The sequence below is a fragment of the Bubalus bubalis genome, chromosome 14, assembly GCF_019923935.1.
Source record: "Bubalus bubalis isolate 160015118507 breed Murrah chromosome 14, NDDB_SH_1, whole genome shotgun sequence".
Taxonomy (NCBI): Eukaryota; Metazoa; Chordata; class Mammalia; order Artiodactyla; family Bovidae; genus Bubalus; species Bubalus bubalis.
In genome coordinates this window covers 22,401,938-22,422,631 of record NC_059170.1, presented here as the reverse complement: position 1 = coordinate 22,422,631, position 20,694 = coordinate 22,401,938, and the positions used below count along the sequence as shown (strand labels likewise).

General features: G+C 50.5%; 1 protein-coding gene and 2 long non-coding RNA genes across 4 annotated transcripts; 2 read left to right on the top strand and 1 right to left on the bottom strand.

The window, feature by feature from the left end:
- Positions 1-2,030: 2,030 nt before the first annotated feature.
- LOC123329185 lies at positions 2,031-4,811 on the bottom strand. Its single transcript, XR_006544470.2, has 2 exons — positions 3,486-4,811; positions 2,031-2,702 (listed from the first exon to the last, which is right to left on the bottom strand). It is a non-coding gene; the product is annotated as an uncharacterized LOC123329185 (long non-coding RNA).
- A 4,460-nt stretch (positions 4,812-9,271) lies between these two features.
- Positions 9,272-12,104, top strand: LOC123329184. Its single transcript, XR_006544469.2, has 2 exons — positions 9,272-9,534; positions 9,722-12,104. It is a non-coding gene; the product is annotated as an uncharacterized LOC123329184 (long non-coding RNA).
- A 561-nt stretch (positions 12,105-12,665) lies between these two features.
- On the top strand, positions 12,666-18,166 carry LOC102389794. Of its 2 annotated transcripts, none has more exons than XM_006064442.4 (5): positions 12,666-12,764; positions 13,860-13,941; positions 15,560-15,724; positions 16,651-16,680; positions 17,932-18,166. In XM_006064442.4, exons 2-5 carry the CDS (start codon positions 13,860-13,862, stop codon positions 18,066-18,068), a joined length of 414 nt encoding a protein of 137 aa, XP_006064504.3. In that variant the 5' UTR covers positions 12,666-12,764; the 3' UTR covers positions 18,069-18,166. The 2 variants fall into 2 exon arrangements, with proteins under 2 accessions (XP_006064504.3, XP_006064503.1); XM_006064441.4 differs by having other exon boundaries at positions 16,549-16,680.
- The last annotated feature ends 2,528 nt before the right edge of the window (positions 18,167-20,694 follow it).

Here is a 20,694-nt window from a genome sequence, read left to right as displayed (position 1 = left end):
CCCATGGGCTGTAACCCACCAGGCTCCTCTGTCCATGGGATTCTCCAGGAAAGAATACTGGAGTGGGTTGCCATTTCCTTCTTCAGGGAATCTTCCAGACCCAGGGAGTCAACGTGGTTCTCCTGTATTACAGGCAGAGTCTTTACTTTCTGAGCCATCAGGGAAGACCCTGAGTGTCTTGGAAGAGTTATTTCTGTACCTGGTACTTGACTGTATGTCTGTATATGTGTATACAGCGACGAATCAAAAAAATCACCACCCTCAGCTTCTGCTCTGATCAGGGCCTTAGCTACTCTTTCCCCTATTGTCTCATCTTCGTTTGCTGTATGACAGCTCCCTCCAAGCCTCGTGACCTCGTCCACAAGAGGAGGAGATTTTAGGCAAATTTTTGACCTTTAAAAAAATTGCAAAATGTATTTTACACACAAAAGGGTACATATCACGAATGCATACAGTTTAAAGACAATAGTAAACACTTAGATACCAGCCACCCTGCTTAAGAAATAGAATATTAAATATTTCCGTGCCCTTCTGAGTAGAATCCCCACTCTCCTTGTAAGATGTTATCACTATTCAGAACTTTGTGTTATTTGATCATTTGTATTTTATATAAATAGAATCATACTAAAAAATAAATGCATGGGATCATACTGTGTGCAGTTTTCTGCACTTGCTTTTCGCAGGTAACGTAAATTTCATTAGCGCCATCCATAGCGATGTGTGGTCTGAGGTCACTCATTTCTCGTTGCATATAGTGCTCTGTAATGTGACTTATGTACCCAGTCCCCTACTGATGGACCTGTGGGTTGGTTCATGGTTTTGCTGTTATCAGCAGGACTGTTCTGAGTGCCCTTGTGCATGTCTCCCAGGGAAGCTGTGTGTGGAGCAGTGAGATGGCTGCATCACGGGGCGTGTAGTTTAAATGCTACTAGGTTGGACTGGAGTCTATTCTGATTAAATAGAGGAGTCCAGACCTGGAGGTCCCTTACCACTTAACCCAACACACTCACTGTAAGAGATAAGAAAAGGAAAACCCAGAGACCTTAAGTGACTTGCCCAGAGTCCCCGACCTTGGTCTCTCAGGCTAAGATTACAACTTAGGAAGTAATTTTGGGCGTGGACGAGGAGAACATATTTCCTTCCCATTTTGAGGATTAGCAAAACTCATTTACCTTTAAAATTGTCCTCTGGCCTGGTTTTAGAATTCTGGACAAAGTAGAGACAAGGATACTCCTTGAAAACTGTTCCACAGATACACACACACTCATACACATTTACTCCATGTCCAAGCACTGCCAATTCTAACTCCTGAATGTATCCCCAATCCCTGCACTTCTGCCTATCCCCCTGGTTTCCATCATCTCTCACCTGGACATTGCAGTAACCTCTTCATTGGTTTCCCTGCTTCTAGCATTGTGCCCCCGACTCCAAACCCATTCTCCACATGGCAGGCAGAGACATCGTTCTAAAATGTAGGCAGAACACATTACTTCCCTGCTTAAAAGTCTCCTGTGCCTTCCAGTTGCTCTTAAAATAAGATCCTAACCTGGTACCACGGCTCGTAAGGCACAGTGAGGCCTGGCTCCTGTCTGCGTCCACCCTGCTACTCACCAGCACTCGCCTCACGGTCGCCCTGTCACTTTTGTCACCTTGGTAACCTTCCAGTTACTCTTCCCCATCTTGGAGGCCTTTGCATGTGCTTGCCTGCTGCCTGTAATTCTGTGCCCTGCAAATAAGCCTTCTTGTTACTCAGGGCTCAGCCCAAACGTCCCCTCAGAGGACGTTTCTTCCCTGACCATACCACCTCCTTCCTTTCTTTCTGTTTTTTGGCCGCTCCACTTACAGGATCTTTGTTCCCTGACCAGAGACTGAACCCGCTGGGCCCTTGGCAGTGGAAGTACAGCGCCCTAATCATCTGACTGCCAGGGGATTTCCACCATCTCCCTTTTTTTTTTTTTATTGAAGTACAGTTGATTTACAAAGTTGTGCCAATATCGGTTGTACAGCAAAGTGACTGAGTCACACACATATATACATTCATTTTTTAATATCCTTTTCCATATGGTTTATCACAGGATACTGAATATAGTTCCCTCTGCTATACAGCAGGTGCTGGTTTCCCACCATCTCCTTTCATTCTCTGCCTTTCACTCTGTTTTTTGTTTCCTTCCTAGCACCGTTCATATCCGTAACTGTCCTTGGGGAAAGTTCCTGAACCTCTCTGGACTTGTTGCACTGAGAACAACTTATCCTTGTGGCATTTTTTTTTTTTTAATGGTCACTGTTATTCCTTCCATCAAAAGGTGGGTCTTTGTCTCCTCCCTGTGACTCCAGATGGGATTCTGCGGCTGTTTCGACCAACATTTTATAGGAAGTAATGCTACATGACTTCAGTGGCTGTATCACGAAAGGCCAGCTTCTGTCTGGGTCTCCTGGAGTGCTCACTCTGGAGGGAGCAGCCGCCAGGTAAGCCTGCCATGAGACTGGCCAGCTGGCAAGGCCATGCGCAGGTACTCCTGAAGACACTTCTAGCTGAGCTCAGCCATCCAGTCATTCAGGTCTGTGTGAAGCTGTCTTGGATCCTCTGGACTAATCTGTCATTCAGCTGAGTCCCACTGAGTGACCACTGATGATGCCACAGGGAGCAGAAGAATTGCCCAGTTGCCCAGCCAAGTCCTGGCTTAATTCCTGATCCACAGAATCTGTGAGAGGTAAGAAAATGGTTATTGTTTTTAAGTCACAAAGTTTTGGAGTATTTGTTACCAAACAATATAAAACCAAAGCAATCTTGTGTGTTTGTTTCCTTGTTTATTGTGCCTCCTTTCTCTAGGATGGGTGTTCCACGCCTGCTTTGTTCTCTGCTGTGTGACCATTGTCCAGCACAAAGCCTGGCAAACAGTGGTGCTCAGTAAATACTTGTTGAATAAATGACAGCATGAATGAATAGATGTATGCACAGTACACTCAGCTCAAGCTCCATTCATCCTGCTGGCTGAGGTTTTGGGGACAATCCTACGGATATCTTGGCATTGGGAAAGGGGTACCCAAGCTCCTACCATCCCCTGGCAGCCCACTTCCTAGCTCTGGAAGGGGGTACTGAGAGTTGCTTTGGTCACCAAAGCCCACTAGGGTATCAAGGCCTCTCCATTAAGTGCTCATCCACCTTGACCTCTCTTCTATGGTCCAGCCTCTGGGCTTTGTGTAAGTTCCTTCCAATATATCTTCCAAGCCTCCTTCATCTGAAGTCACCTCCTCCCGAAATTGGTCCAGTTTGGGAACTCTCCTCAGGCTGTCTACCTGACCTACAGAAACAAGTACCCTCAACTGCTTATTGATCACAGACAATTCCAGGAATTTCTCTTAGAATCATTCCCGCCCCGTGCCTGCCTAGCACCTCCTTGCTCCATCTTGTCATCTCCCAAGGAGCACTCACAGCCCTCTCTCCCACAGTTCAGTCCTCTGATGTCAGCCCCATCCCAAGATACCTCAGCTGGCTGTTTTGCTGCCAGGATCTCATTTCAACACCTCCACAATCCAGTGAGGTCAGATTCATAATCATCTCACTTTATGAAGAAGAAAGCTGAGATTCCAAGAGGAAAAATGGGTTCCAGGTACATGACTGGCAAGTACTCTTCTGGGATCCAATTCATCACCGTCATCATCATGACTATAATTTCTTAAAGTACTGACTGTAAAGGTAAGCAGATTCTTTACCATCTGAGCCACCAGGGAAGTCCTAATGATCCACTGAAGGACGCTAAATTTAATGGGTCAAACTTTAAGCAGAAATGGGATATTTTCACAGTTTCAGAGTATCTCCCTTAATGTATTTAACAATTACAAAGAGTAAAATATTAATTTTAGTATCAATCCAACAGATACTACTCTAGACAGTGGTCAAGGTGACATTACCAGGTAAACATATCAACCTCACGAAGTCCTGGGGGAGGGCAGCGCACAGAGGAAAGCATACATCAGCTCTCTGGTGTTTCCCCCCCAAAATGCATAACCTCAATATGATCATGAGAAAACCTCAGACAAGCCCACGCTGATGGACATTCTATAAAAGAGCTGGCTAGTACTCTTCAGATGTGTTAAGACCATAAAAGAGTTGGAAGGGAGGAGGAACTGTCACAGATCACAGAGGGCACTAAGGAGACACGACAACTGAATGGGATTCTTCCTGCACTGAATTCCAGGAAAGAAAAAGGACATTAACAGGCAAACGGATGAAACCTAAATGACTTCTGTTGTTATAATAGTAATGAACCGAGGTTAATTTCTTAGTTCTGATAAGGGTTCTATCATTATGTAAGATGCTGACAAAAGGGAAAGCTGGGAGAAGGACATACGGGAACTCTGTACTATTTTTGCAACTTCTGTAAGTCTAAAATTACCTCAAAAGGAAGGGGGAAAAAAGCACCTTAAAATAAAGAGGGAGAATGAAGGCTAAGCTAAAATAAGCCTCCTACAGCCCATCTCTCCCACTGGTTACAACTAAAAACTCTGGACAAATTTTTAAAAAAGCAACTACTTAAGAGAACATGGTAAAGTAAATAAAATCAGATTGGAGTGAAAAGTCAAAATCTGAAGAATAACCCACAAAGCAGGTGAGTGAAAACTCACTACCAGGTGAGTTTCCTGGTAAATTTTTTTCCTGTATCTTCTTGCTTAGACCCAGGATACTTTAAATCAGGAAACCGCACATCTGATACAGGCAGCACACACTCCCACAGAGAAGCCCAGCATTCTGGTCAGAGAAGAGGAAAAATGGGCCTCCAGAAGCTGGAGGGTGTAATGAAACTCCTTGTTATTACTTTTGTTTAATCATTGCTCTCAACTAGCCCTGCTGCAGGGCAGCCCCAGTCTGCTTTACAGTCCCAATGCCTTTGAGAGAAAAGTTTGAGAAAACCCACCCCCTGGAGAAAAGAACTTGGAAAAGAACCGCTGAGTGTAAATAGTGTGGGGCAAATCTTCATTTTTTTGTCTTTTGGTTTTTGGTGCTTTGCTCCGAAGGTAAGCCCAGTGGTGAGGAATTGTATGACAGTGCAGGTGGTTAGAATTCTGGGAGAACTTCATATTTCTGGCCAGAGGACCAGAAAACCAGGCCTGCGGAGCCAGAGAATATACATGTAATCCTGGTGACAAGAGAATGGATAAAGGAAATCCTCCAATTCTATGTTGAACCAGCACAAGTCCTGGGCTCAACCCCAAGCTGAGCCTATGTGGAAGACACCCTAAGAAGAGTGAGAAAATCTTTTGAGTATTGACACCCTGTAAACCACTGCCCAAGTCCCAGACTAACCTTTACATCAGGCAGAACCAAACCGCATAGGAAAGCTTTGAAAGTAAAACTGATATTAGAATCACTGCCAGTAGAAGGTGATAAAGAACATGTAGTCCGAACCTATCCGATTTTGCGTACTACTAAAAAAAAAAAAAAAAAAAAAAAAAAAAAAAAATCCAGAGCCTTTTACCAGTATCTAGAGTCTCATAATATTGAAAATGTCCAGGATACAATACAAAGTAAGGAATGTCCAACCAATTCTCAAAGCAAAAGACAATCAGTAGATTCCAACCATGAAAAGACCCAGATGTTGGGATTGTCAGACAGAGACTTCAAAGCAGCTATTATAAGAGTACACTGTGAGGGGAAAATGGGTACTTTAGAATGAATGGGAAAACAGACGTTCTCAGCAGAGAAATAAAAAGCATTAAAAAAGACCAAAAAACAGACGGTGTTGGTCAAAGGTACAAAGCCTCTATAACACAAGACCAACAAGTTCTGGAGAGCTGTACAGTACAGGACCTGTAATTAATATTGTTTTGTATACTTAAAAACTTGCTGAAAGGGTAGATCTTATGTTAATCGCTCTTACCACAATGAAGAAATCAATATTTTTGGGGGGGAGGGCAGGAGGAAACTTTTGGAGGTGATGGATAAATTTATGGCCTTGATTACTGGGGTGCATACTTACCTTCAAACTCATCAAATCGAATACATTAAATATCTGTAGCTTTCTGTATGTCAGTTATACCTTAACAAAATGATTTTCAGAAGAATCACTGAATTGTACTTAAAAAACCCCAAAAGGGTCAAATGACCAAATGACAATTTTAGAATGTAAGAAATACAATATCTCAGATCGTAAAAATGCACAAGATAGTCTCAATAGTAAAGAGAGGTGACAGAGCAAAGACTCAGTAAACCTGAAGCTAGATCAACAGAAGTGGTTCAATCTAAAGAGGAGAGAATATTTTAAAAACTGAACAGACTTACAGACATGTGGGGAAATATCAAAAGATTTAATATGCATGTCATTTCTGTACCCTTAAAGATGCAAAAAAAAAATTTTAAAGATGCCTTAAAATTTCTCAAATTTGGTGAAAAACTTAAATTTACAGATTCAAGAAACCGTGGTCGCTCACACAGTTAAAGAATCTGCCTGCAATGCACGAGACCCGGGTTCGATCCCTGGGTCTGGAAGATCCCCTGGAGAAGGGAATGACAATCTACTCCAGTATTCTTGCCTGGGAAATCCCATGGACAGAGGAGCCTGGTGCGCTACAGTCCATGGGGTCGCAAAGAGTCAGACACGACTTAGAGACTGAACAGCAAATACTGATTCCAAATAACACTTGGTTATGGTTCTAGTTACTACTGTTGCATGACAAGCCACCTGAAAACAGTGTGTAAAACAGCTGTCTGATGTTAATGGATTCTGTGGGTCGGGAATTCAGAAAGGTCACAGCAGAAGTGTCCCATAATGTCTGGGACCTTAGCTGGGAAGACGCAATGGCTGAAGGGGACTTGGTGGCTAGGGACTGGGATTGTCTGAAGATGTACATGGCTAGAAGGCTGTAGGCTGGCACCTCAGCACCGACATATGACTTCTCCATATGTTCTCTCCACATGGGTTAATTTGGCTTCCTCGTGGCATGGTGGCTAGGTTTTAAGACAGAGTATCCTGAGAGAGTCCATGGCATCTTATGATCCAGCTTTGGAAGTCACACAGCATCACTTTTACCATGTCCTACGTTTAAGGCTGTCAAAAAGGTGCATTCAGCTTCAGGGAATGGGGACACAGATGCCACCATTTGATGGCAAGAGGGTCCAGGTCACATTGTAAAGAGAGCATGTGGCATTGGAGATACTGTTAAAGCCACAATAATCGAGATGCTTGTTTGTAGACCATAGTCTAAGTCTGCGGGTGAGAAGTGAGGTATGTTGCTCCAGTAAGGCCTTCTTGCGTGGAAACATGCACGTGGGAATAAATGAGTCTTGTTCTTGAGAGGAGCATTACGGCAGAGGGAGGCACAGTTACAAAGCCCCTGCCGTGGGCAAGAGTGGAGTGTGTTCCAAGAACTGAAGGCCAGCATGCCTGGAGTGTGAAGGGAGAGGAGGAGAAGTTGATGAGGAGGCTCCATTTGTGGAGTTTGGCAGAGGGAACCTTAAATATCAGGTTAAGGAGATTACTGGAAGGCCAGTGGGTGGTAATGGAGGCTAAAGGATGCCAAGAGGCTGTCCCCACAAAGTCCGGCCCACGTGAGACTTATTCCCATGACCATGAGACTGGTGAGTTTGAGTCAGGACATGGCCAGGGGCCCTTACGCCCTGATCTGTGCACCCTCCTTTTGGCCCTGGAAGATCAGGAGCAGAAGCTGAAGGCCATTTCACGTTATTGTGGAGCCCACGTTAGTGTGGATCCCAGATCCACTGGGATCTGAAGGGACCAATGCCTACCCTGGAATTGATTTGACGCCCTGCACCACCAGGATCCCGCTGCTGCAGCCCTTTGCCAAGTTGGACTGTTCTCTGGTGGTCAGAGCAGAGCACTGGGCTGGACCTCAAGGCAATGTCCACACTGCCCATAGCTCCATCCAGAGCTTGGCTTATATGTCACAGCCATGGGTGCCTCTCAGAGAAGCCCTGCTTTCAGTTCAGTTCAGCCACCCATCATGTCTGACTGTTTGTGACCCCATGGACTGCAGCTTGCCAGGCTGTCCTGTCCATCAGCAACTCCCAGAGCTTGCTCAAACTCATGTCCATCAAGTCGGTGATGCCATCCAACCATCACGTCCTCTGTCATCCCTTTCTTTTCCTGCCTTCAATCTTTCCCATCATCAGAATTTTTTCCAGTGAGTCAGTTCTTCGCATCAAGTGGCCTAAGTTATTGGTGTTTCAGATTCAGCATCAGTCCTTTCAAAGAATATTCAGGACTGGTTTCCTTTAGGATTGACTGGTTTGATCTCCTTGCAGTCCAAAGGACCCTCAAGAGTCTTCTTCAACACCACAGTTCAAAAGCATCAATTCTTGGGCTCTCAGCTTTCTTTATGGTCCAGCTCTCACATCCATACATGACTACTGGAAAACCATACCTTTGACTATATAGACCTTTGTTGGCAAAGTAATATCTGCTTTTTAGTATGCTGTTTATATTTGTCACTGCCATGGGTGCCTCTCAGAGAAGCTCCCACTTAGACCATCGCATTCACCCTCCTGGTCCCCAAGCAGAGCTTGGGTGTGATTGGCATTACAGAAGTGTGGAAACCAAGGCCATGGAGGCAGTCAGGAACAGGGGCTGAAACCAGCAGAGGATGGATCTGGGACTAGAAGCCCAGAAGTGGGCCTCCCAAGCGCTCAGTTTCACCGCCCCTAATATTAACCACAGGGTCCTTTGCATGTCGTTTGTATACACCTGCCCAGCTCACAGGTGGTGGTGATGAGGACTCAGGACCCTAGGCCCCGGGATTCCAATGCAGCAAGTTCTGACCAAACCCCACCCCCGCGCCCCATCTCCTGGCCCGAGGCGAGTTCGGGTGCCCTTCCTGCGGTCATAGTGTGAGGGCCTCGGTGCCCGGATAGGGGAACGCCTTCACCTACTCTGCTTCTGCGATCGCCTGCAACGTGGGATCTCCAGCTTGCACCTCAAGGACCACCTGGTTGGGGGAAGGACCTGAGCAGGCTGGAGGGGGCGGGGCCCCGGGGATCAACGGGGTGAGCCGGTGGGACAGTCAGCGCGAGGCGCGAGCGGGCGCGCACTGGAGGGGAGTGGCAGACCTGGCAGGGCCTCGGGGGCGGATCTAGGGGAAGGAGGCGGGGCATTGGGGGCGGGGTTTGAGTGACTGACAGGGTAGGGGCGTGGCTGGCGCGTGCTGCGGAGACTGCAGTGAGGGAAGGGATAGGGAGGGGGCGGTACCACAAATGACCGAAAGAACAAGGCAGGAGCCAGGGCGAGGGTTTATCGAGTCTTGGGAAGGCAGTGCCAGAATGACGGACTGGGCAAGGGGGTGGCCCGGGCTGAGCGATTGAGGACGAGCCTCAGGGTAGGGGTGGGGTCGGCGGGCGGGCTAAGCTAGGCGAGCCGGGCACCGCCAGGGATAAATGACGCGGCTGGGACAGGGCTGAAGATGGTGGAATGCTAGCCTACGAGGTAGAGTGCAGAACAGCGGGCACGAAGACTGCTCGAGGGACCAGGGAAGGATGACTGGCAGCTCCAGGACGAGGAAGGAGGGAGGAGACGACGGGCATAGGTGAGTAGTGTGAGTGACAAGACAGATGGCGGGACCTGGAATACAGGCCGCTTGTGGGTGGGGCCAAGGGGCCATGAGTGACAACCTCATGGTCCCTTGGGGTCGGCCTCAAACATCTTCCCTGCAACTCTGAGAGGAATTGCTCTTCCGGCTGAACATATAGGGCTTCGTGTATTTCATGCACCAGGTGTAGTGCAGAGACATCAGACCTGCCGGAAGGAGGTTTCGATCTTCCAGGCCACCGGTCCCAATGAAATCCAGCCAAGGGCGTTCACCTGCTTCCGATTGCACCACGTGGGTCTTTCCTAGGGCCAGGAAACCCGCCACTAGCGATTGTCCCCGTGGTAGCCCTGGTTCGGCGTCGGTTCAGACCCGGCCCGCCTGTCCACAGCTGCAGAAGCGCTGTCTAGACTGCTTCCTGGTGTATCTCCGGGTCTTCGATTGACGATCTCCGGGCCTGAGCTGCTGCCCGGAGCCGCCCGGGGCCCTGAAGGCCTCAGTGTTCCTGAATTACAGTGTCTGCTGGGAGTTCGCGCGTCAGCCGGCATTCCAGCTGGAGAGAAGGATAGGGATAGGCTCTTTGTCGTGACCACGCCTCTCTGTCCACTGGCCCCTCCCCCACACAGCTGGCCCCACCCACCTAGTGCCTCCGCCCCTGCTCTTCCCTGGCCCCCCTCTAATTCGCAGTCCCCGCCCCTAAGGATAAACCCCGTCCACTCCTACTCTCAGGCTCCGGCTACCCGCCATATCCACAGTCCTTGGCCTCATCCCGCGCCCTTCCCCGTCTCAGGCTCCCCATGTTCAATCGGCTCCAGGAGCTCCCCATGGGGCTGGGAATACGAGTCCGCGACGCCTTGTCCAACACAACAGCCCTCCTTATTTTCGCCTTCGGGTGCTTTCTCTGTATCTCCTCCAGGCTGGGAGAATGAAGGTGGTCGTGCATGAAGTCTGAATTGGGCGAGGGGAGAAGGTCGTACCAATGGGATACTGAGGTCGTGGCTCAGGTCTTTGTGTCTGGGCAGAATCTCAGGGGCTCCCTGAATCTGATCGAATGAGAGCTGTTCCTTTCTGTAATATGGGCTCCCCCCGGGAGGGTTGGAGCCGCAGGGCCTCTCACCTCCCATTCCAGCTGTTTCCGAAATCTCAGCCTGCATTTACATAGAGTACCCCTTGCCCTGAGTGGGCTGTAATACTCTACCTGAAGCCCGCCTTGTGCCCACCAAGGTTCCCAGGGAAGACTCCTACTCCCTGGCCCTGACACCTCTGAGAGATCTGTTTTACAGAAAAGTCTGACTATTCCCAGGTTCCAGGCCTTGAGACACTGCTGGGCATCATCCCCCAGAAGGTCCTGCTGCCCTATGTCAACCTTGAGCCGCCTGGAGCCTGCCATCACTCCATCACCCTCAGCCCTGGGGCCAGCTTCCCAAACAGATGTTCTTTGTCACAACATTACCCCACATCTGGAGACTGGAGTTCCCATAGAGGCAGGAATGGGAGATGGTAGAGGAGAACAGAGGGTCAAGTTCTCTAGATGACTTCTCTTGGGAGGCTTGTGAGCTCGGAAAACAGGCTCAGAAATGGTGCTGCTTGGTCGCCATTGAGGCAGCAATAGAGCTGCCACTCACACATCAGCCACTCACTCCAGTGCAACCAGCCTCGAAAGTTCTGATGAGACACCAAGTGTATCCTCCCCAGGCTGCCTGAAGGCAGGTCTTCCCTCTGCTTCTGTCCTTAGGCTTACTCTTCAGGACATCCTGGACAGCATCCAAGAGATGAGGTGATCCTCTTGGGGTTCTCTCAACTCTGGAATCCCCTTGATCACGGGGAAGGGGGAGCAGCAGTCTCCAGGAATAAGCAGGGCCAATCCTGGGCGCTGGGGTCTCAGACATCCAGGAGACTCCCACACTGCCTTTTCATCTCCCAGAATGGAGGGGGCCTGCATCCTGCCCACTGGAGGATCTCTCTCTTCAAGGCTCATCTGCCTCCGGAGCAGTAAGCCCCTTCTTCCAGGCAGTGGATAGAGTGGGTCTCTATGGCCTCACTGGGCTACAGGAACCCTGAGGGATGGGTGGGTCCTCCGCACACGTCACTGGACCAGAGCTTGGACACCTAGAAAGCTTTGGCCCCAGGCCACAGAAGGGACTCACAGCCTTCATCCATCAGTCCAGCATCAGTATTCTAACAATCCCAAGCCACATTTACTGAACTCATGTTCTGCTCCAGTAACCACATCATTCCCCCTTTTACCTTTGTTGGCCTCCCGTCTTTAAAATAAAATCTGAGATCCACACCATGACTTCCAAAGCCCTGCTTGGTGTTCCAGTCTCTCTCCAACTTTCTCCTTTGCCCATTACAATCTGACCAAGATGTTCTCTCTCTATTCTATGAACACATCTGTGTTCTTCTGCCTTTGGGTCTTTGTCCAGGCCTCTCTCTACTTGGAACTAGATTGTAAGCCCTATAATGGCAAGGACTGTGTTGACTTTTGTTTATCTCTAAATCCTCACACGTTTAAACAATAGACAATAATGCCAGCTCTAACAGGTCTTAATAAACAGTCCTGGAATAAATGTGCCTGATGCTTTTCTATTGACATATTTAATCTTTACACAAAGAGACTCAGGGAGGTTTAGCCATTTGTTAAAGGTCACACAGCTAAGAGCTGAACCCCAGAGGGAGGCGTTTTCACCTGTCATTGTGATTGGGGGCATGAATGCCAGGTGGTATACCACAGGCCATCCCCAAATTCTATCCTTGTAGCTTCCTGCAGCAGGAAGCATTGGGTCTGCGCTCGAAAGCTGGCAAGACTTGGGTCCTCAAAAGCCCTCTGAGAGTATTCCAGGTAGAAGAAACAGCAGTGAGCAGAAGTGTGAAGGCAAGAAGATCCAGCTCCTGGGACAACCAGGCTCAGAGGGCTGGGCCAGTCCAGAACACACAGCTGCCTGGACCCAGGGCTCTATCAGCTGGTGGTCTCCAGAGGCCAGACCCGGATGGGCAGGGAAATTGAGGCATGGTGTCAGTGTCAATCCCTCTCCCCAGGCTGTGGGTGGGAGCCCCCAGGGACGCGGGCTGGGCGCTCACAGGCAGGACGTTCCCACGCAGGGGCGGCCCTGGGGAAGGCTGTGGGGCGGGCCCCGGGCAGGCGCCAGCGATCCAGTCCCTCTGCAGCCTCTTCTCTGTTGCTTGCTCTGCAGACCTGGGTCGTGTTCTGGCTCCCTCCAAGCCGCAAGGTGAGTGAGTGGCTGGGGAGAGCCTCAGCTGTCCAAACACGGGTCAGTGGGGGATGCGGCTGGGACTCTGGCTTTCATCACCCCGTCAGGACCTGTGGGGTCACTGCTGTGGAGGAGGGTCTGGGGGCTGAGGGCTACTGGCAGCTCAAGGGTGAGGGGAATTTTCCTCTGTCCACATATGGGACACTATCTCTTTCCTCAAATGTAGATTATTCCTTCCCTCTCCCCACAGGTGGGGCTCTGTCACCCACTTATCACTGATGGGGACCCTTTCCTTTCCAGATGTGGGGTGTCTGTCCACTTTCCACTTATGGTACATCCTACCCTCTATCTAATTATTGGGTGCCCTTCTCTCTCTCTCTAGATGTAGGGGTCCTTTCAGTTTCCAGAAGTGGGGTACCCTCTTCTTCTTCCCAAATGTGTGCCCCCCTTCCTACCTCTGACCAAGTTGGTCTTTATCCCCCTCTGAATCTCCTCCTCACAGCCCCCTCGCCCCCCGCCGCCCCAGGTTGCCAAATCCTGATTTTCCCTGGGGATGGGGGGGTTGGGTTCGCCTGTCCCTCTCTCCCACCAGGTCCAGCAGAGCAGGCTTTCCAGGCACGTAGGCAACCAATTACAGCGGGAGGAGAGGGGGAGGGCAAGCCATCTGCAGGAGACCTTGGCAGATGGCCCTGTAGCAAGACAGTTATCCCAGGAACTGCTCCCTCCCGACCTGGACTCCCACCCTGTTTCCTCTGGGGGGTAAACAGCTGAGAAAGCTTGTCTAAGCTAGCCACCCACTGTGAGCTGAGGCTGGAACTAGAACTGAGGCTCCCAGATCCAAACTGTTCAGGCCCTGACTTAGGAGTTAGGCCTCGTCCCACTTCTCAGATGGCAAACTGAGGCCCCAGGAGGGGGCTCCCAATGTCTAGAAGCCCCATCTACCCTCCATCATACAAACTTAGAAGGGGGCAGGAGCTGGAGATGACCTTGATATCCTGGAGACCATGCCCTTCCCAGTCACCACACCTGTGTAAACCCTGTGTCTCGGTCTGGTCCTGAGGGGAAGGGCAGAGGGCAATGTGAGGGCAAGACTCACCCCAAACCATGCCCCAGATGACCTTCAGAGCTGCCTGGAGCTTGACCCTGAGGCAAGGGGGCCTTGGAATTCGAGGGATCCACAGCCCAGGAAGCACCGGTAAGACGTGGACATGCCCTCCCTTGCCCAGCTCCGAGGCTTGGGGCAGGGGTCCTGTCTGCATGCTGCTCCCGCTCCCTTCCATGCTGCTCTGGGCCTGTCCTGAACCATTTCCCATGATCCTGGTCCTTGGTGGGGGGCCACATTCATCCAGGAAATAGACAGCAGCCCCCTCCCCCGAAGTGTTCTCAGGGCCTGACGCCTGTACCTCAGGTTCCTAAGGCCTTTGTGTCCAGAGGCAGAGGGTGCTGACAGAACCTTCCAGACCTTTGTGTCCAAGCCAGTTGGAAGAAAGAGGCCTAAAGAAGGGGAGACTTGAGCCAGATAGACGGGCCTTCTTGATCCTCTGGAGAATAACAGATAACATTTATTGAGCCCTTACTGTGTGCCCTGAGCTGGGATCGATGTTTTGCACAGATTAACACATTTGGATTTCATAGCAGCCACGTGAAGTGGACACTGTGCCATTATCTCCCTTTCTCAGATGAACAAATGGTCCCAGAGCCGGGACTCTTTTTCCCAAAGCAGTTCCCATGCTCTCCGGGCAAGGTGGTTCCAGTGCCCTCCTGGAGAGCATCCCAGGTGACAGTAAACAGAAGAAGCTTTACTAGACTCTTCTAGGCCCAGCCTTGTTCTGGACACTCACACGGAGCCCTTGAGGGCTAGGCTATCAGGGAGAGCTTCCAGGCACGGAAGTGAGACGTGAAACCAACCTCTATCTGTGTAACTTATGTGTGTCGGGCCCCGGGCATGATCTTGAAGCTTCCACAACAGTGTGAGATAGGATTACTTACTATCCCCACTTTCCAAGTGAGGACGTGGAACACAGTGAGGTAAAGAGGGCTTGTCGGAGCTGGGGCGGGCTGGACCTGGGGTCTCACGACTCCAAAGCCATGCCCGTGACCACTCATTAAGGGCACAGGTCTAGTGCTTTCCAGTTTGTGGAGCAGTTTCCCAACTGCCATCCCAGGTTCATCTCTTCAAGCCTTTCCCCGCCCATTGCCTTCGCCTGATGTGCCATCCCCACCCCAGATCTTCCCAGAGGACACAGGGTCTGGAGCCAGAGGGGCTGAACTGCCACCCTGGCCAAGCTCCCTCTTGCTCTGCGAACTTCAGTAAGTCCCTTAGCTACTCAGTTTCTTCCTCTGTAAGATGAGACTAATATCACTGTCTCAGAGCCATGCCAAGCCAATGAGTCAACCCGCCCAAAGGCCTTAGCATGGTTCCTGGCACACAGTTTAAGTGATCAATAAGTGCTGCTGCTGCTAAGTCACTTCAGTCATGTCCGACTCTGTGTGACCCTATAGATGGCAGCCCCCCAGGCTCCCCCGTCCCTGGGATTCTCCAGGCAAGAACACTGGAGTGGGTTGCCATTTCCTTCTCCAATGCATGAAAGTGAAAAGTGAAAGTGAAGTCGCTCAGTCATGTCTGACCCTCAACGACCCCATGGACTGCAGCCCACCAGGCTCCTCCATCCATGGGATTTTCCAGGCAAGAGTACTGGAGTGGGTTGCCATTGCCTTCTCTGGCAATAAGTGCTACCCTCTTTGTTAATCTTATGGTTGGTGCTGGGATGTCTCAGGGGCAGCCTCATCTCAGCTCCTCCCTGTGCCCACAGCCCACGGCAAGGAGAAGATGCCCCCCTACACTAACTACCATGCCCAGCGCTCCTACCCCATGCCCGAGGAGCCCTTCTGCATGGAACTCAACGCTGAGCAGCGGGCCCTCAAGGAGAAGGAGAAGGGCAGCTGGACCCAGCTGAGCCACGCCGAGAAGGTGGCCTGTAGGTCTCAGGGTGGGGATGGGGGTGATTTTGCAAAGAAGGGCCTGGCCTGTTAGGGAGCAGCCGGCAGGGAGAAACCCTGGCCAAGACAGCTAGAACCCACTCACCCAAATACTCAAATGCATACCTGAGTGGTGAAATTCATTCTTTTGTTCATTCATTTTTTAATTCACACAACTGTTTGAGCACAGCCTGATGCTAGGTGATGCTGGGGACACAGAAGTGAATCACGGGGAGGGTTCCTGCCCCTAGGGTGCACCCGGTCCAGTGGGGGAACCAATGCAAACCTAGAAAGCTGTAATAGAGGATATGCTGCTGGGTGAGGTGTGTTCATGGGGCTGTGAGAACCCAAAGGAGAGAGTGAGATGCATCCTGGTAGGTTTGCCCAAGAAGGGTTGTTCCAGCTGGCCTTGGATGGTGAGGGGGAGGGGCTGCTAGGCAGTGGAAACAGCATGGGGAAGGATATGGGAGCTGGAGAGCATGGGGAGTCCTGGGCTTCACTGAGTGGTGTTGGGGTATGGAGCAGAAAGAGGCAGGTGAATTGGATGGAAGAGCAGGGGTCTGGCTTTCAGAAGCAGGAAAGATGTGTGACACCAAGTGCTGCCCACCAGAAGTGCCCCCGGGAGCCTCAAGCCTCATCATCAGCTCCTAGCCATGCTTTGCACACAGTAGATACTCAGTAGGAATTTGCTGAATGGATAGCTTCTGCTGCAGGGAGAGGGTGGCTGGAGGTCCCCGAGGCCAAGAGTTGGCCCAAGAATTGGATGTATCTGAGGCGCCGCCCCCACTCCCCCTCCCCCCACCCCCGGCCCACCTGCCTCCAGTGTACCGGCTCCAGTTCCATGAGACCTTCGCGGAGATGAACAGACGCTCCAACGAGTGGAAGACAGTGATGGGCTGTGTCTTTTTCTTCTGTGGATTCACAGGTCTACTGATTTGGTGGCAGCGGGTCTACGGTGAGTGGCAGTGCCTCACCCAGCCACAGTCTTCAGCCATGCCCTTGTGGTCATAGCTATCAGCCAAGTTTTGATAAGTGAACTAAGCTAGTACTCATCTGAAGAGTTTTTGAAAAGTCCTCCAGAGTGATGTAGGGTGAAGGGCAGAGCATGGCTGCCTGGGTTGGAATGTAGGGACTCTGCCTCTCTGGGTCTTAACTCCCTCATCCATAAAATGGGAATAATAGTGCCTACATCTCAGGGTTCTGGTGAGGATTTAATGAGAGAGCTGTTGGCTAGTGCCAGGCACACAGTTATGAATGGTGTTGTTACTAATTGTTGTTATTAGTCATGAACTTTTCAACATATTGTTTCAGCTGCTGTAACAAAGAGTCTCCAATATTCAAGAGCTTAAACAATATAGAAGATGGTTTCTTATGCTTCCCTCTTACTTAACCCCAATAAAACTGGCCGCTCTCATCTTCTTCTTCCTGAGAGGAAGCATAAGAAACTATTTCATGCTGGACGCTTCCCAATAAGTTGGAACAAACTCAGTAATTATAACTATGGTGGTGGTGGTTTAGTCGCTATGTTGTGTCAGATTCTTGCGACCCCATGGACTGTAGCCTGCCAGGTTCCTCTGTCCGTGGGATTCTCCAGGCAAGAATACTGGAGTGGGTTGCCATTTCCTTCTCCAGGAGATCTTCATGACCCAGGGATCGAACCTAGGTCTCCTGCACTACAGGCAGATTCTTTACCAACTGAGCTACCAGGGAAGCTATGGTAGCTATCATGTATTAGGAGCTTAATATCTGTCCCGCATTCTGCTAATTGCATTATAAATATTAACAAATTCAGTCTCCACGAGCCTAGTGGACAGGATTTGTTTTTGACAGGTTAGGAAACTGGGGCTCAGAGATGAAATGACTTATTCAAGGTAACGCAGCAAGGGAATGGTGGAACTGAGATTTGGACCCAAAAAGACTTCAAGCCAGTGCTCCTCCTATCCTTGGGTCCCAGAGTAGATGAGGAAACTGAGCCTGAGAAAGAGGAAGGACCTCGCCCAGTTCCCCCAGTGAGTCCAAGGCAAAGCTTTGGACAGAACCTGGAGTGCAGCTTTAGTGGGGAGTCTAGTGGGGGATGGAGAGAGTGGAGAGGGGTCCTCAGTGCAGGACATCTCGACCCCATGCCTGGACACCCTGACTCAGTGGAAGGGGGTGGGCTTGGCAGGGTCCCATATGCCCTGGGTCCTACCTGGTTCCTTCCCTGCAGTGTTCCGTAAGAAGCCCATCACCCTGACGGATGAGTGGAAGGCCCAGCAGCTCCAGCGCATCCTGGACATGAAGGGCAACCCCGTGCAAGGCCTGGCCTCCCGGTGGGACTATGAGAGGAAGGAGTGGAAGAAGTGACATGGAATCCTGGTGGCTCCCCCTGCAGCTCCACCTTCGTCCAGAGCCTGTGGAGGCCCCTCCCCTCCCTTAACCCCAATAAAGCTGGTGGCTCTCATCTGCCTTTAGTCTCCACCACAGTCTCTACCTGCCATAAAGCCTACATTATACCTAAGATTAGGCAGAACAGTAAGTGAGGGGCAATAAGCCACTTGCCAGGACCCCACTTATCAATGAGGGCTTCCTGGAGGAGAAGGGGTTGGGGTTGAGCCTTTAGTGATAGGTGGGATTCGGAATGGCAGGAGGGAGAGGGAAGGCATTCCAGGTGGAGGGAATGGCTTGAGCAGAGGTAAAGACATTCCTTTATTCTGTCAATTAGCAAATACTTACTGGGTATCTGCTGTGTCCCAGGTACTAATCCAGGCCCTGGGGATGCAGCAGTGAACACATCACAGTGTCTGGCCTCCTGGAGGAGGCGTTTCTTTATGTGTGTGTGTGTGTGTGTGTGTGCACGTGCGTGGTGGGGGAGACAGAAAAGGGAATAAGTCATTACAGTACACAGCATGTTACACTGTAGGCAGTGCTATGAAGGAACAAAACAGCAGGATAAAGGACAGAGCTAAAAAAGGGTTTGAAGGGTGGTAGGTGAAGCTTCTCGGAGAAGGCAATGGCACCCCACTCCAGTACTCTTGCCTGGAAAATCCCATGGATGGAGGAGCCTGGTAGGCTGTAGTCCATTGGGTCACTAAGAGTCGGACACGACTGAGCGACTTCCCTTTCACTTTTCACTTTCATGCACTGGAGAAGGAAATGGCAACCCACTCCAGTGTTCTTGCCTGGAGAATCCCAGGGATGGGGGAGCCTGGTGGGCTGCTGTCTATGGGGTCGCACAGAGTCGGACATGACTGAAGTGACTTAGCAGCAGCAGGTGAAGCTTCTTAGACGAGGTGGCAAATGAGAAAACAAAACAGCAAGTGAAAAGATCTTGAGATAGGATTTTAGTTTGTCTGCGGAACATCAAGGAGGCCACAGTGATTGGAGCGGAATGATTTGGAATATTGTAAGAAGGTGTGTCGGAGAAGGCAATGGCACCCCGCTCCAGTACTCTTGCCTGGAAAATCCCATGGATGGAGGAGCCTGGTGGGCTGCAGTCCATGAGGTCGCTAAGAGTCAGACACGACTGAGCGACTTCACTTTCACTTTTCACTTTCATGCATTGGAGAAGGAAATGGCAACCCACTCCAGTGTTCTTGCCTGGAGAATCCCAGGGACGGGGGAGCCTGGTGGGCTGCCGTCTATGGGGTCACACAGAGTCGGACACGACTGAAGCAACTTAGCAGCAGCAGCAGCAGCAGCAGCAGCAAGAAGGTGTGTGCTGAGGGAGAGGGCTGGTCTTGGGGCAAAAAGCAGATTATATAGGAATACACACACACACACACCCCCTCCCAGAACCAAGAAGACTCCTTTCTTCTTGGTTTGTCCCCTCCAGCACCCTCTGCTGGCAAAGTTCAGCATCTCACTGTACAGGGGACAACGCTGAGTCGGGCTCATTGTCTTAGAGCAGGCACTGAGGGGTGAGTTTGGGGTGGAGAGACAATACATTGATAACTGGCACAGCATCTTTGAGAAAGTCTTGACCAGGCCAATAGGGAGCTTTAGACCAAAAAAGGAGGAGTCTTGTATTGGGAAAAATGGACCCATCCCTAGAGCCCCCTTGTGCTCAGTCTTTGGCTAGGAGCAGCCCAGGGGACTCCGGCTTGGCAGGAACACTCAGGAGCTCTGAAAGGGTAGCAGCCAGAGATGGTCATAGACCTACCCTCCTCACAGCAGGTTCTCTTGAGAAACATCTGAGCAGCACACCTCCGCGGACACCCTGGATGTGGATGGAGGGACTCAGCAGAGCAGCTGGGACAATATTCATTCAATCAACGAATACTTACTGTGCATCCACCACATGCAGACTCTGGGGGACTGAGTGAATGAGACCTCATTCCAGTGTTATGAGTTCCGGTCCTCATGAATCTGGAAGTCTGTAATTGTCACCCTAATCAATTACAGAACAAATGAATGCTAAGAGGGGAGGTATGTGGTACTGATACTTGGACTGACCTAATCTACAGAAGTCAGGGTGGGCGTCCCTGAAGAAATGTCTTCATGTTGAGATATTGTTGCCAAAATTCAGCCCCTGTACACTGGTGCCGGATTAAGCCTCAGAGACAGAGTTTTGAGAGAAGTAGGAAGAAATAGCTTTATTGCTTTTCCAGGCAAAGGGGGGCCACAGTGGACTAATGCTCTCAAGACTGTGACCTGCCCTGAAGGGGATGGTGAGGAGTGCTCGTGGACATTGTTCTGATTGGTTGGTGGTGAGGTAATTGGGAGGCAGCATCATCAACCTTCCAGTGCCAACCCGTCTGGGGTCTACATGCTTATGCGTAGCACAGAGTTAACTTCTTCCACCTGATGGGTGGTTCAGTGTCTGCAAAACAGCTCAAAGGACATGGATCAGAATATTACCTAAAGTCCTTGCTGCTGCTGCTGCTAAATCGCTTCAGTCGTGTCCAACTCTGTGCGACCCCATAGACGGCAGCCCACCAGGCTCCCCCGTCCCTGGGATTCTCCAGACAAGAACACTGGAGTGGGTTGCCAT